Genomic DNA, 14,961 nt, shown 5'->3' with positions numbered 1-14,961 from the left:
GATGTATCACACTGGTTCATTGTGTGCCTGTTGAAATGTTATTTTGCGTCAACTGTTGTGGCAAAAGCTCTTAAGGTGCCACAGGTCCTTTTGCTGTTGTTTTCCGTGAAGTGCTCTTAGTAATTTGCAACACCATCCTAACCACGTGTTCTCAGAAGTCGGTCATATTGAATCCAATGGGGCTTACCGCCTGACAAGTTTGTTTAGAAAGTACGCAGACATTTACTTTAGAGCCAGTCATGCCCCACAATATTCATTTACTTAAAACATTTGTAGCTAAATCAAAAAATCCCAGGATAGTGTCCAGCAGTGTGAATAAAACCAATTCACAGGCAACATACAATTAAAAAAACTCCAAGAAATAAACATAATAATATAACTCAGCAAGACAACAACAATTTAAAACTGCAACCCCATTATCCATCCTTCCTATCGCTCACCCCAATTCCTGTGCCATTTGCCGGTTGCCTGGCAGGCAGATATATGGCAAATAACGCGGCTTCTCAGCGCTTCGCCTCCATGTCAGGAAAAGCTTTTTCCTGCTGATGTTTTCTGCCTGTCAAGCAACCTGCTAAAGGCGGCGAGGCTGTGCCAGAAAACACGCACACCAACACCGGGCAAGCTGGCAACCCCAACCGGGCTGAAAGCAGCCGCTGCGGGGTCGCGCCGCGCGCTGAGGAGCGCCCGACGAGGCACTATTTCTGCATGGCATTGAATTGCAGCAGCAAAGGGACACGGGGAGCGGGGAGGCGGCAGGATACGACGCTGCCCCAGCAGCAAGGAAGGAGGGAGCCGAAGCCAGCACGCGCGCTCGCTCGCGCGCAAAGGCCTGTGGGCCACGGAACGGAGGGAGGGGAGGTCAGAATGCGGAGAGGATTGTGGGTAGGAGGGGAGGGCAGGAAACAGTCTTCTTCCTTGGGGAGGGAGGTTTCCGGTTCCGGCCGGGCCTGTGTGAGTTGCAGCCTGGCAGTGCCCCCTCCACCCCCACCCCAGTGGGACCAGAAACGCCCCCCGCGTCCGCTGGGGGCAAGGCGAGGGCCAGGGGGCTTCCCCCCAGCACCAATCCTGCCGCACAAGGAGCAGCCCCTGCCGGGGGCGCGGAGGAGGCTGGGGCAGCGCCACACACCGGTGAGTGCGCCGTCCTGGAGCCAGCCCTGCTCGCCCCCCCCCCCGCTCGGCCGCATAGGTTGGGCCCCAGGGCCTCCCCGCCAGCCCGGCCCCGCTCCCTCGCTTGGGTTAACTTCCGTCCGGTCCTATGATTCGCCGCCCCCCGCCCGCTCGCCCGGCCACTGCGAACTCGGTTCGCCCCTTCCCGCCCGGTTCGCCTGCGCGACCCGCTCCCTCCGCCCCTCCCTCTTTTCCTTCTGCATCCAGTAGCCTCACAGCTGGCCCCCAACCAGAAACCTGCGTTATGTCACTTTTCTCCCTTCGCTCCCCTCCCCGCCAACTCATATGCACATCCAACCTCAAGCTGGAATTGTCATCCCATATATTGACTTTTATCTTTAACCTTATAACCTAGCACGGATGACTGTTTCCTTCAAGCCTCTCGTGTATCCGCTGCTTTCCCCGTAGATGTAGTCACATTCCCACCCCACCCTGCATTTTACCTTCGTGGTCAACTCCACATTACTAATTCTAGATCGACCCCAATATAGATGGGGGCTCTTCTACTTACTGCAGGCTTGCAACCCTGCTGCCTGTTGCAAGCACCTTCCCTCACACTGTTTTCTCGTCCTGGTTCTCCCCCCATGCTATTTTATTAATGTCTAGGAAACTGCCTGACACCATTTCAGACTCTTAGTCCATTTAGTAGTGGTTTGCAGCAACTGCCCAGGGATTCAGATGAATCTTTCCCAGACCTCCCTCAATATGGAATAGGTTGATCCTGGGACTTTTTCATAGAATTGTAGAGTTGGAAGGGACCTCAAGGGTCATCTTGTCCAACCCTTGCAATGCAAAGTATGTTTTCTGTGTCTGAGCCATAACCCTTCTCTTCGGATGCTTTTAAAAAAAATGGATGAAGAAAGTGTTACTCAAACCTGAGTGATAGCCACCTTCCCAAACAGATTTATTTCTGACTGCATCTACAGATTGCAGAGGTATAACCCTCACAGTGCTACTCTTGAACCTCAACACACTATTCTTACCCACCACTGACTGGTAAATGTGTTATATAATACTCCCGCCCCACTGCAGGCCCCAGGGGCATCTTATACCCTTCATCATCAGTGTGAGGAATGACTGGACTTATACAGTTTCAGTTAGAGCCCTCTCTGCTGCCTCCCACCCATTTCATGCCCAGGGTTATGCAGTACTTTGCTGCCCTAAATTGTAAACTGGCAGAAGCTCTTCAGGTTATGAAGAAAAGGTCATTCTCAGGTCTGCTTAACCAGATCCTTCTGTAATGGGAGATGATGTAATTTTGCACACACACACCCCCAAATTGCTGCACAAAGAGTTTTATCTTGTGCCCCATAGGGATTAAGCAAAATTCCTTATCTGTGCATCTTTTTATGACTTATTCTGTTCTGCTAGTGATGAAAAGGGATAAGGATCTATACAAAATATTGCAGGCTTGATGCTGAAATTTTTGTTGGTCCTCTATTTCTCTCTCTCTGGCTATGTCACTGGGTGTAGCCCAAACATCTTAACTACATCTGCCTCCTCCCTGATTTGTATGTTTTTCATACAGGGTGCAATTATCATCTGGGAATGTAGCCAATTGAAATATTCTTCATTCATTCTTTTCCCTGTGCCACCACTCGAAAAACTTTCAGGTGTCTTTGTCCCTGCAGCACAACTGCTTTGCCTCAGTTATTGTGTGTTTGAATTGACCCTTTGTGGAGAATTAACAGGCAATTCCTGACTTGGAAAGTGTTCAGGGGAGGGGGATAAAAATGGGGGGGGGGCTTTATTGGAGTTATGGTGTTTCTTAAAAATGCCTTCTACATGTGGGGTTTAATGGGAATCCCCCCTCAAAAGAGAGAGGTAGATCCATGACATTTCCAGATGTATAGGGTTAAACCAACAATGCAACTTGGCTGCCAAGTATCTTAGCAAGCTTAGTTACATAACCCAGGAGTTCTGCCTCCTAGTGCTACGGGTTTAAATTGATGCACAAGACTCCCATTTCCTCTCTCAAGGGCAGAGGAACCCTAGTTCGTAGCCTTCCACCCTCAATCTCCTTGGTTTCTTGTCCTGCTGCTATATTCCTCCATTGCTGTCATTCTTTCAGCCCAGTCCACACCCCTGAAATCCACTAAGGCCCTCGCAGCCTTCTCCTAGATGATCCTGGTCTCACTTTATCCATGCCTCCATTGCTACCTCCTTTTCTTTACCTCATTCTTGGTACAGTGGTACCTCGGGTGAAATACGCTTCAGGTTACAGACTCCACTAGCCCAGAAATAGTACCTCAGGTTAAGAACTTTACTTCAGAAATGGCACGGCAGCGCAGCAGCAGCACGAGGCCCCATTAGCTAAAGTGGTGCTTCCGGTTAAGAACAGTTTCAGGTTAAGAACAGACCTCCGGAACGAATTAAGTACGTAACCAGAGGTACCACTGTATTCCATTGTTCCCAGACCTCTGCTTCATTGCCCCATTTAAGGTAGATGCAAATAAGGCAGACACTGCACTGTTAATAAAATCTGTATTTTTTAATATAACTCCAGCGATAGGCATTGGGATATGTCTGTATTCAGTACAGCTCCCAGCCCTTGGCTTCCATTGTTTCCTGTTGCAGTGCATTCCACTCCTCATGTATGAGAAATGTGGAGAACTTAGGTTGGAGCCAAACAAGGTTAGCTGAACTTAAGTTCCATTGTTTTCAGAGGGAATTAAGCATGTCTGACTATCTTCTCCCATTGATTTCAGTGAGACCTAAGTAGGTTCAGCTAACATAGTCTGCCTCCAACCCCTGGCTTCTAAATCTTACATCTGCTGCATTATAACCCACCACATTGCCATTTGCTGAATTAGACCAGTTTTCTTTTAAATCTAAGGCAGTTTGTTAATGGAGGGGGTTGGGCTGGAAATGGGTGGTGATAGCAGTGCTGTGTACTACACAACTTCTTATCTTTGTCTTGCATGGAAAGAAGGGAGGTGGAGAAAGGGTGGGTATTTGGGATTCTTATCTAAGTATTTCCTGATACTTTAAAACTCTGAAAGTTTTCTCTCTGTGTGTAAGTATATATGCAGAAAGTTGGTAAATGCAAGAAGCATTGTAAGTAACTACAAAAATGAGCCAAATTTAAGAACCCACAAGAAGGTTTTTATTTTTTTACTTTCTGAAGTGGCTGACTCCCCACCCCTCCCCCTTTTTCTTGCAGGGGTCTCACATTTGACTATTCCTTTGTGGAAAGTGCATATTTGGAAGAGAGACTGTGAAGCTTGTGTGCATATAATCAGATGTGGTGATCTTGCATATCACATTAATTGTTGGTTGTACATACACTCAAAGGCCATAGCATTCCAGGGTGTGCACATGGAGATGAATATATGTGTGATCATTATACTGGAGGCTATGGTTTCCTGCTGTGTCTGTACGAAACAAAACACATGCGTATGTGATCATCATATGTGATGATTTACATCGGGTTTCCTGCTTCCTAAACAGAAGTGCCTTCCAGCCTAATGTGCAAGGCAGTCCTTGAGATGCCCTCCCCCCAAGAGTAAGTCAGCCAGTGCAGTGGGACCACTCTAAAGCCCTACGTGGCTTGGCCCCTACATCCTCCAGAGGCTACCTGCTTTTCTGTATCCCATTGTATCCCAACATTGGAAGTGGATGGTAACATCCATGCCAGACTTTTAAAGCACATGGCTTCCCCCAAAGAGTCCTGGGAACTGTAGTTTGGTAATTGTAGCTCTATGGTGTTGAACTACAGTTACCAGGATTCTTTGGAGGAAGCTATGTGCTTTAAATGTATGGTGTGGATGTGACCGATGGTGACAATGATTTACCAAATGGTAACCTACTGCAGTGGGCCTGGGTACATCTGTCGTGTCCACCTACATGGTGGTGAGACTCTTAGGACACATTTGAAATTGAAGGGAGGTGGTGAAAAGCTCTTCTGTTCATGGCTAGATGCTGCAGAAGACCATGTGTTCCCCCTCACTGTGGTAAGTTTCTGCTGGGTAAAATGGTGGCCCATGCTCCCCATCAGTGCCCTCTATTGATGATCATCAAATTGAACCTTTATGGAACTCCCTTCCTTTGTAAAGTCACCAGAGACCTAACTGGAGCAAATATTGACAACAGTGCAAGGCTTTTCTGTTTGGAGAGACACGTAATAGCCAGAGATAGACAAATAAGATGTTATATATGGATATTGAAATGGACCTTTTACAGTAGTACCTCGGTTTTTGAACGTAATCCACTCTGGAAGACCGTTCAAGTTCCAAAACGTTCCAAAACTGAAAACCCTGTATGGAAAACTCACTACAGAAGCCACGAAAACTGAGGTACCACTGTATTTAAATTTACTTACCTTCCCCTTGTCTTATCAGAAACAGATTGCCATTATGAAATATAAAATATTCACAACTGGATGAATTTCCATAAGTCATACAGGTTGCAGAATTCTGCATTTATGGGTGCAGAATACGGGAGGATCTTGAATGCAGAATAGTTTATATTTTATTATTAGGCACACACTGTTCTAGATAAGATGGGCAAGTAGAAAAGCATTCAGCCAGAAGGGATGAGAAGCCCACTTCCTTGAGGTAGAATCTTTGACGCATCAATCCTATACACATTTTAGTTTGTATCCCATCACGACCCCTCAGCCTACCTTATCTTACTGGGTTGCCATAAAACAGGTGGGGGAACCCTCTTCAGCTCAACAGTCATTCTCAAGGAGTGGGGCAGGTAAAAGTGCCATAGGTGTGCCTCATCTTCAAACAGTTGGCTATATACCAGCCATGCAAAAGCACATCCACCCATCTCTGCATCTAGGCAATTGAAACATTACCACAGTGGCAGAACACCTTTCAGCCAAGCAAAAAACCCTTGAGGAGGATGCAAATAAGGGCTGGTGAAAGGGGCGTGGCCCCAGGGAAAGGGGTGTGGCTTGGGTAGAATTCCAAGGGCTGGGTGGAGAGGGCAGTGCTTGGCCTCTGAGCCTGAGTTCCCCCCATGCCTGTTATAAAATGTGGCAGCCCCATGTATGTATTCATACCTAGAGGGGCATGTTTGGGACTATGCCATTCTATAACAATCCTGTGAGGTAGGTTAGGCAGAATAAGAGTGGCTGGTTTCAGGTGGCATGAGAAACCTTTTTAGCTGAGTGGGAAGATGGGAGTTTTCCATGTTCAAACTTTCCACACTGGCTTTCAGCCCTGGTAACCTACATTGGCAGAGCCCAGCATATTCGAGCAAGGAATGCCACTTTGCAGAGGAGTTTGTTTTAAATACGCAAACCCCAAACTACAGGGACAAGCACGGTCTTCTGAACTCCCCAACGCGAGCCTGGCCCTGGAATGCTTTGTACCTGTGACCTCCGAGAGTCTCGTTTTTTAACCTCTGCTTAATACCAGGACTCCATAAATATTCAAAGAACTAATGCTTTAGCTGCATTGGAGCCAACTAGTACTGAATGGGTATAAACCCTGCTTGCCACTCAAAAACTGGAGGATTGTGAAGCTCAGGCGAGTGAGTCACATGTGCTCTCATTGAGAGCAGGAACTAAAGCTTAGAGGCAGCACAGATGGTTTGAGACATATCCCGGTTTATTTTAAGAATGTTAGAACAGGTAAATGCCATCCATAAAAGGTTTGTGGGGCTAGAGAAACACCCCATGAAAAAAAGTTACAATATTTCGGCCTTTTTAAAAGCAATTAAGGACACAATTGAGGTGTATAAAATGATGCCAGCATAATACTATAACCCAGGATCTTCCAATGAAATAGAAGGGTAGGAGATTTAGGACAGACAAAAGGAAGTTCTCCTTTACCCCACGTGTTTTCTGGGGGATTTACTTGGTGATGAGCACCGATTTAGGTGACTTTAAAATTAGATTAAGACAAATTCACAGAGAATAAAGCTCTCCGTGGGTAGCTATCCTAATGACGATATACTATTATACAACTTCTGGGATCAGAGACAGCATGCCTCTGTATGCCAGTCCCTGATGGACAACAGCAGAGGAGACAGGTATTGCCTTCAGGTTCTGCTTGTGAGCTCTGCAGATGTTTCTGAGCAGCCACTACAGAGGCTATATGCTGGACTATTTGGCCTTTAATCTGATGCAGCGAGGTTCTTGTTCTTATACCTGAGACCCTGGAGAGACACAGCCAGTCAGAAGTAGACAATATTGGGTTTGTAGACAAGTCTGACTGAATATAAGGCAGCACCATGGTTCTTTGCAATTAATTTTAACAACTGGCAACTTTTTGTTTTTTTAAAATCGGAAAATTCTTGACCCATCCCATTGTAAATGGAACATATCAGATTTTTTTTTTTTTAATGGGGCCACAACAGCAAACAGTGCTGGTGTCTTGGATATGTCTGGTGTGTGTCTACATTGGTATCCCGTTTCTCTCCTTTGTCTAGGCAGTGCCCCCTCCCGGGCGGAGATGGAAGCCAATGCAGCAAGCGACGAGGGTGTGCATTTCCAGAGCTACCCCTTCGACTTCTTGGAGTTCCTGAACCACCAACGCTTTGAACCTATGGAGGCCTACAACCACGAGCACGCCAAAGCAGTTGCCGCCCTCCCCTGCCCACAGCCACAGTACGACTACACCCAGCCGCCCGCTGCCGCCCCACCTGCCCACTTTGACCGTGTCCCCACTGCCGTTGGCACCTCCAAGCCCAAAGCTGAAGGCCCATCCTCCTCCTCTTCCTCAGCAGCCGCTTCTGCCAACGTTCAAGTCAAGAAAGCCGAACCGGGGGCTCCTGCACCACCACAGCAGCAACAACAGCAGCAGCAACAACAACAACAGCAGCAACCACCCTATACTGGTCCAGCAGTGGTGCCAGCGACAGGCCAGCCTCTCTTCGATAGTACAGCTGCAGCTGCAGCCGCTGCTGCTGCCTACAACACTCCTCAGTGGGGCATTGTGGACCTTTCTGGCCACCAGCACCTCTTCAGCAGCCTGAAACGTGGGCAAGCCCCGCCCCCAGCTACAGCCACTGTTGCCACTGACAGCCAGGCGGGCAAAGACGACAAGAACTACTTCCGGCGCTTGAAATATTTCATCGACCGCCGTTTCCCGTGCGGCGTGTGCCAGAAATCCTTCAAGCAGTCGTCCCACCTTGTGCAACACATGTTGGTACATACAGGCGAGCGGCCCTACGAGTGCACCACCTGCGGCCGCACCTACAACCACATTTCCAGCCTCATCCGGCACCGCCGCTGCCACAAGGACACCGAGGATGCCACGGCGGCTGCCAATGCGGCCGCTGCTAACGCAGCCGCGGCAGCAGCTGCTGCTGCAGCAGCCGCCGCAGCTGTTGCCACCAACGCAACTGCTGCTTCTGGTGCCGAGGGAGCAGCTCAGCCTCCTACTCAGAGCGGCAACCCTCAGGTGGTTCCCGCATCCGCTGGGACGGCAGCCGCGTCCGCCCTCAGTGCTGCCATAGCTCAGGCGGAAGGCCCGTTCACCTGCTCTCTCTGCTGGAAGGTCTTCAAGAAGCCAAGCCACCTGCACCAGCACCAGATCATCCACACGGGCGAGAAGCCGTTCTCATGCTCTGTCTGCCAGAAGAGCTTCAACCGACGCGAGAGCCTGAAGCGGCACGTGCGGACCCACTCGGATCTCCTGCGAGTGCAGTGCGGGGTTTGCGGCAAGGAGTTCCGGGACGCTTCCTACCTTCTGAAGCACCAGGCTACCCACGCGCCACCCGGAACCTTGCCGCCACGCCCCGAGTACAAGTGCGACATCTGTGGCAAGGGCTACGTGGCTCCCCAGAACCTCCTGCGCCATCGGCAGCTGCAGCACGAGGGAGCCCAGCTGCCCAAGGACGGCACCAATGCCCTGTCCTACCTGCCGCCGGGAGCTTATCTCCTCCCACAAGACCCACAGGCTACCGGTTCTGACGGCGACACCAAGCCCACATCCTATGGGCTGTTAGGTCACCCGCTGCTGGTGGGGACGGCAGCGGGCAAGAACTTCTGCTGCGGGATCTGCGGCCGCGGCTTTGGGCGCCGGGAGACGCTGAAGCGCCACGAGAGGATCCACACCGGCGAGAAGCCTCACCAGTGTGCCGTGTGCGGGAAGCGCTTCCGCGAGTCGTTCCACCTCAGCAAACACCACGTGGTGCACACGCGGGAGAGGCCCTACAAGTGTGAGATCTGCGGGAAGGTGTTTGGCTACCCGCAGAGCTTGACCCGCCACAAGCAGATCCACCGGCTGCAGCTGCCTTGCTCTTTGCCACCCATGGGGCCCTCGCTGGCACCCATGGGTCCTTCGCTGCCGCCGCCTCCCGAAGGGCTGACCTATGGCTGCTCCGACTGTGGAGAGCGCTTCCCCGATCTCTTCCACGTCATGAGCCACAAGGAAGTTCACGTGGCCGAGAAGCCGTACCCGTGCGACGTCTGCGGCAAGTGCTTTGGCTTCATTGAGAATCTCATGTGGCACAAACTGGTCCACCAGGCTGCCCCTGAACGGCTCCTGCCACCGGACGAGACGGCCGCAGCGGTGGCGCCTCTGGAGAACGGGCTGGCCAGTGGCGACAACATGACGTCTTTTGAAGACCACCACCCCACCTTGCCCAGCGGGGAGCGCTTCTCCTGCTCCATCTGCGGCCAGACCTTCAAGCATTTCCTGGGCCTTGTGACCCACAAGTACGTTCACCTGGTGCGGCGCACGCTGGCCTGTTCAGTCTGCGGGCAGAGCTTCGCGGGGGCCTATGACCTGCTGCTGCACCGCCGCACCCACCTGCAGAAGCGGCACTTCTCCTGCCCGGTGTGCGGCAAGCGGTTCTGGGAGGCCGCCCTCCTGATGCGCCACCAGCGCTGCCACACCGAGGAGCGCCCTTACCGCTGCGCGGTCTGCGGGCGCGGCTTCCTGCGCTCGTGGTACCTGCGCCAGCACAAAGTGGTGCACACCGGCGAGCGGGCCTACAAGTGCGCCCTCTGCAACAAGCGCTTTGCCCAGTCGTCCAGCCTGGCCGAGCACCAGCGCCTCCATGTGGTGGCTCGGCCCCAGCGCTGCCCCACCTGCGGCAAGACCTTCCGCTACCGCAGCAACCTTCTGGAGCACCAGCGGGTGCACCTGGGTGAGAAAGTCTACCGCTGCGACCGCTGCTCCAAGAGCTTCTTCTACCTGTCCTCCATCCTGCGCCACCAGCGCTCCCACGATGCCAAGCGCGAGCTGCGATGCGGGGCCTGCCTCAAGCTCTTCAAAGACCCCAAGTACTTCAGCAAACACGTCCAGGCCCACCAGGGAGGGCGGCCGTTCAAGTGCAGCACCTGTGGAGAAGCCTTCTCCAACACCTATGGCCTCAAGAAACACCGCCACATCCACAAGATGGAGCGCTTTGCCGCCATGGGAGGCCACAAGGAGCAAGCCTAGCGCTGGGGGCAGGGGAAGAAAATGTGGGCGGTCCTTTATCCTGGTACTTGAGGGTGGGAAGAGGAGGCTAGTTCCTGTCTGTTGCAAGCCACAAGGGCAGGCGTTTCCCTGTAGTAAAATGGCAGTAAGATGCTATTTTTGGGGAAGGATATGGGAGAGTCCTCAAGTCACAATTGCATGGGGCAATCCATGGAGAACCAGGGATGCAACACAGGATTGGTTTATGTAGGTATCCTCCCTGGACCTTGGTTTTCCCCAAACAAATAGCTGTTGCCCTGTCCATCCTGGATTCCCTAGTCTAAACATGATAGGAGAGGATGGCTGTCATAGAAATTACCCTTTCTTACCAAGAATGGATGGACATTTATTACCTTTTCCAGGAAGTGGGAGCAGAGGAATGATGTTCTTGTGGAATAATAAGCCTAGATACTGAAAGAGAGAAGAAGCCATCTAGGTTCCCATTTGCAGGAAGAGGTGGATCTTCCTTTCCTCCATTTAAGTGTTAGAGCCAATTCATAAATTTCAGTAGAGGGCAGGACATGGTACAGTCCTTCAGGAGCGCTTGCCAAATTTTACTGTGAACCCAGCCACCTGATTTATGCCATGTAGGTCTTGATTCCTTCCTGGAGGAAAGACATTGATTTGGGTGCTTCCTTTACCTCTGACAATGGGCTGCTTGTTTCCCCCCCCCCCCCAATTTACCTGTGTAGGAAATTAGAGGAGCTTGCTTGAACTTTGCATATCTTACAATATGATCTAGATGCTGCCACACCATAAAATATCTACCTGTCTTCCCACCTCCAGGACAGTTACCACTTCATGATGCAGCTGGAGGATCATAAACCTGAATGCTCCCTCACTTTAAAAACAGAACACTCATAGGAAACAAGCGAGTCTGGAGGAAGGGTTCTAGCCTAGCCTTCTTCCTGATACCTAGCTTTCCACATGCAGGGAATACAGTATTGAATATGAAAGAGCATTCAGATAGGTCATTTCCCCCCTATGTATCTTGAAGTGGTGTAGGCCCAGATAGACTGTACCATGTGGTATTTTTCAGAATTTTCAAATTGACACAACAGTTAGCTAGTGTGTGTTGCCTTCTTCCTCCTGCCAGAACCTCATATGATTGTGGTTGCGTATGAAGCTGAGAGAGAGGAAAGCAAACGTACCTGGTGGCTCTGCATCCCAGGCCACAGTGAAATATGTTGCCTTGGTTTGCACAGCACATCCAGTGCTTCACCCACAGTTCTTCCACTTCCACAAGCCCACCCTGTTCTTGGCAATTCTTTTGGCGCCCTCACATCAGATAAATGGCAGACTTAACTAGTTTGTGGCTGGAGTACCCCACGGGGACTTTTTCATCCTCATTCTTAAATCATGGACCTTCTCCCCCCCACCCAAACAGGAATATTGGTCAGGTATGGTCAAAAAGGTTCTTCCAAACTCTCAAGCTCCCTGGCGTGGCTCCCCAGCTCCCTCTCTGGGCGCCACTCATCACCCTCTGGTTCTGAACAGGCAGAAGAGGAAGCTGACTTACTACATGCAACCAAAGAGTTCTAAGAGCACGCCCCCTTGTGGACGGTGGACACCAGGTGGTTCGCCTCTCCCTCTCCCTCGTGATCCAAGTTGACCTTCCGCATCTAATAAGACAGTTGTGATGGGGAAACGTTACTACTTTTCCATGCTGGAGCGTTCAGAGCGTGAAGACTTACTTTCAGGTGGCAATACCAAAGGTGCCTCCTTGCCATTTCTGGTCTACATCCCTGCATCTGCATCCATAGTTCCTACTTTGGTGAGATGGACAGTCCAAGGATAGGAGGACCCAAAGATGCTTTTTATTATTCCAGTGTGGTTGCCCAGTGCCTGGAAGAAGAGGGAAAGGGGGATGTTGCCAAAGTTGCAGAGTTGCCTGGGGATAGAGAATTGTGATAGAAATGGACTCGGCTGGGGGGTGCAGGCGTTCCTTAAAGGAAACCTCGCGGAATTTGGTGACCCAGTGTCCTATTTGACGAAGAGTGTGAAGAACAGAAAGGAGATGGGAAGAGGGTTCAGCCTGTTATTTTCCAGCCTCGGTTCCACATTTCCTATGTTGGGTCAACTCCAGGGGGAAACTCTTTGTCCATGTTGAGTCAGGCCCAGTTATCTTAACGTCTCTGACAGACTGAAATACTACTGACTAATGTCCTGCCTCCATAAGTGGCTGATACTGGATGTTCTCTTTCTTGTTTTATCTTTATACTAAAGTTTTAAGGCCTGAACTTGTAGCTGAAATTCAGTGGATTCTCCCTATGGTGGTGGATATAACTCTCCCTGCCTTACATGGAAACTTTCCATATAGAATTTTCCCTCCCTGACTTTGTAATTTGCCAATAGAGCTGAGTTTAATATTAGATTCTCCTCCCTCCTTATGAATACAAGTGTATCTTGTTTATACCATACCTGCTTCGTAGGAAGAGCTGCTTCTGCGTTGAGTTGAGCATGGTTTCCACGGAAACCCCACGGAAAGACGTGGTAACCCCAAAACTGATGACCTGTTCTCACACTAAAGGCTGTTGTTTATACCATCCATTTTATTACCCAGGAATAGCAAGTGAGTTCACAACAACTAATCTAGCAGATGATTTGTCTGTCAAATTGTTTTAAGTGTAGGTTCCCAAATGGACGATGGAACATGACAGGGAGAAACAAGTCTTACGCATTCCCAGGTGACCTAAGACAAAAATACTGTGTTTCGAAACCACAACATAACATTGTCTCACACATAACAGGATTTCCAATGGATTTCCCCCCCTCCAGAATAATTTACAGGCCTAAAATAAAGAAGACAAATATCCATACAACTATGGAATTCCTGTTTCAGTCACAAAATTTATGCTAATATATTCAGCCAGGCCTTGCCTATGAGAATGGTGTTCTGTTTCCTACAGTTGACAAAATGTAGTCTTGACTTTCAAGTTTTTAAAAATTTTCTTTTAAAAAAAAAAGGTTTTAACGTTTTCTGACCTTAGAAGAGCAATTACTCCATCTTAACACCCCTTAATCACCTCCTGTATTCACAATGGTTAGAAAGTAGCAAGAGAGAGTTGCCTCCCCACTCACCCATTTAATTTTTTTATTTACAGGTGAAAAGAGGGAGCTGAGGGCAAAATGGCTATCTTTGTTTCCAGCCAAAATTCTAATGCCAGAGAGCAGGCACTCTGCTCATCTGCCTGCTGTCACTTGTAAGATCAGGTTTGCTTAAGAAATGAAACTTGTGCCCATTCTTCATTGTAGGAGTGGTTTGAGTTTTCCAAGTATGTTTCCCTGTTCTCCGTTGTAGTTTGGTTTGGATAGTTGGTGCAATGTGAAATTGCCATGCCTCACTCTCATGTGAAAGATGCTATTTAAAAAAGAGCTGAACGGCACTTCTAATTTTCCTCTATAAGAGAAGTAGAGGGGTCATGGGATTAGAGAGTAAGAGGCCTGGGAGGTGGCATTCTTTGGCTTGAATTCTGTGGGAAAGTTCTGTAGGGACTAAGGTCAAAGACAGGTGTTCCAGGTTTTAATTCTGGTTGGGCAATGGGATACTTTTGAAGACCCAGTTGGAGTATGCGATCAAGACTTGCCAACTAACCTTCCTGCTTCACTGCTCTGCCTTTTATATAAATATACCTGGATGGAGTCTTAGCTCTGAAGTGTGTGCATCACTAGGATGCTGGCTGTCCTACAGATTCTCATCACCCCTGATGCCTTGCCTGCTGTGAACGGGAATTGTGAAGATCCTCCTGTCTTTTCCTAGCATCAGACCTGACGTTTTAAGATGCCGCAAGACACACAATCATCTGAACTTCCATCAGCCCTCCAGTTCATTGGGGAACATGGATTCTCTGGTTCTGACAGCGGGCGATGTTTTCCCATGCTCCCCACTCATCCCAAACTGGGAGATGGACATTTTTGAGACAGGACTCAAACATTCCCAGACCAGTGACTGTTGCGATCTCTGAAAGAGTCCTGCCGCAGATAGGATCCAACCCATTGCAATCATGTTAGCAAGATGACATTACTTTTTATATTAATACAGATCTATAAATACATACGTTTATATATAAATACTTCTTTTTCTAACTACCCCTTTCTCCCATTGGCCATAGGAAGTGCAGTACTTTTGGTGCCAAGATTCAAGTCCCTTATGATAACGTGTACTAAAATATAATATGTATAGGACCCCCTCATTGTCCATGCAGCTGATGGGCCTGGACCGATATAACCTGTCCCGTCCTCCTTGGTGGTGCCCCTTTGGGAACTGTACAGCGTGTGTTTTTCTCAGTTGGGGTTAGGGGAATGGGAGCGTGTGTTTGTGTTTTAAACCAAGCTATTGTTTTAAAAGTGTCTGATTCACGATGTACAGACTAAACAAACATTAAAAAAAATAAGAATTGGAAAGCGTATGTCCCATGCATTGAGAGGG

The 14,961-nt window shown here is 49.4% G+C and overlaps 1 protein-coding gene across 1 annotated transcript; it reads left to right on the top strand.

The window, feature by feature from the left end:
* Window positions 1-692: 692 nt before the first annotated feature.
* ZNF865 (zinc finger protein 865) lies at window positions 693-14,936 on the top strand. Its single transcript, XM_081168390.1, has 2 exons — window positions 693-1,128; window positions 7,552-14,936. The coding sequence occupies exon 2, from the start codon at window positions 7,575-7,577 to the stop codon at window positions 10,512-10,514; it is 2,940 nt and encodes a 979-aa protein (XP_081024516.1). The 5' UTR covers window positions 693-1,128; window positions 7,552-7,574; the 3' UTR covers window positions 10,515-14,936.
* Window positions 14,937-14,961: the final 25 nt, after the last annotated feature.

The sequence above is a fragment of the Podarcis bocagei genome (assembly GCF_964188305.1).
Source record: "Podarcis bocagei genome assembly, chromosome: 13".
NCBI classification, from domain to species: domain Eukaryota; kingdom Metazoa; phylum Chordata; class Lepidosauria; order Squamata; family Lacertidae; genus Podarcis; species Podarcis bocagei.
This window is presented reverse-complemented; position numbering and strand designations above follow the sequence as displayed.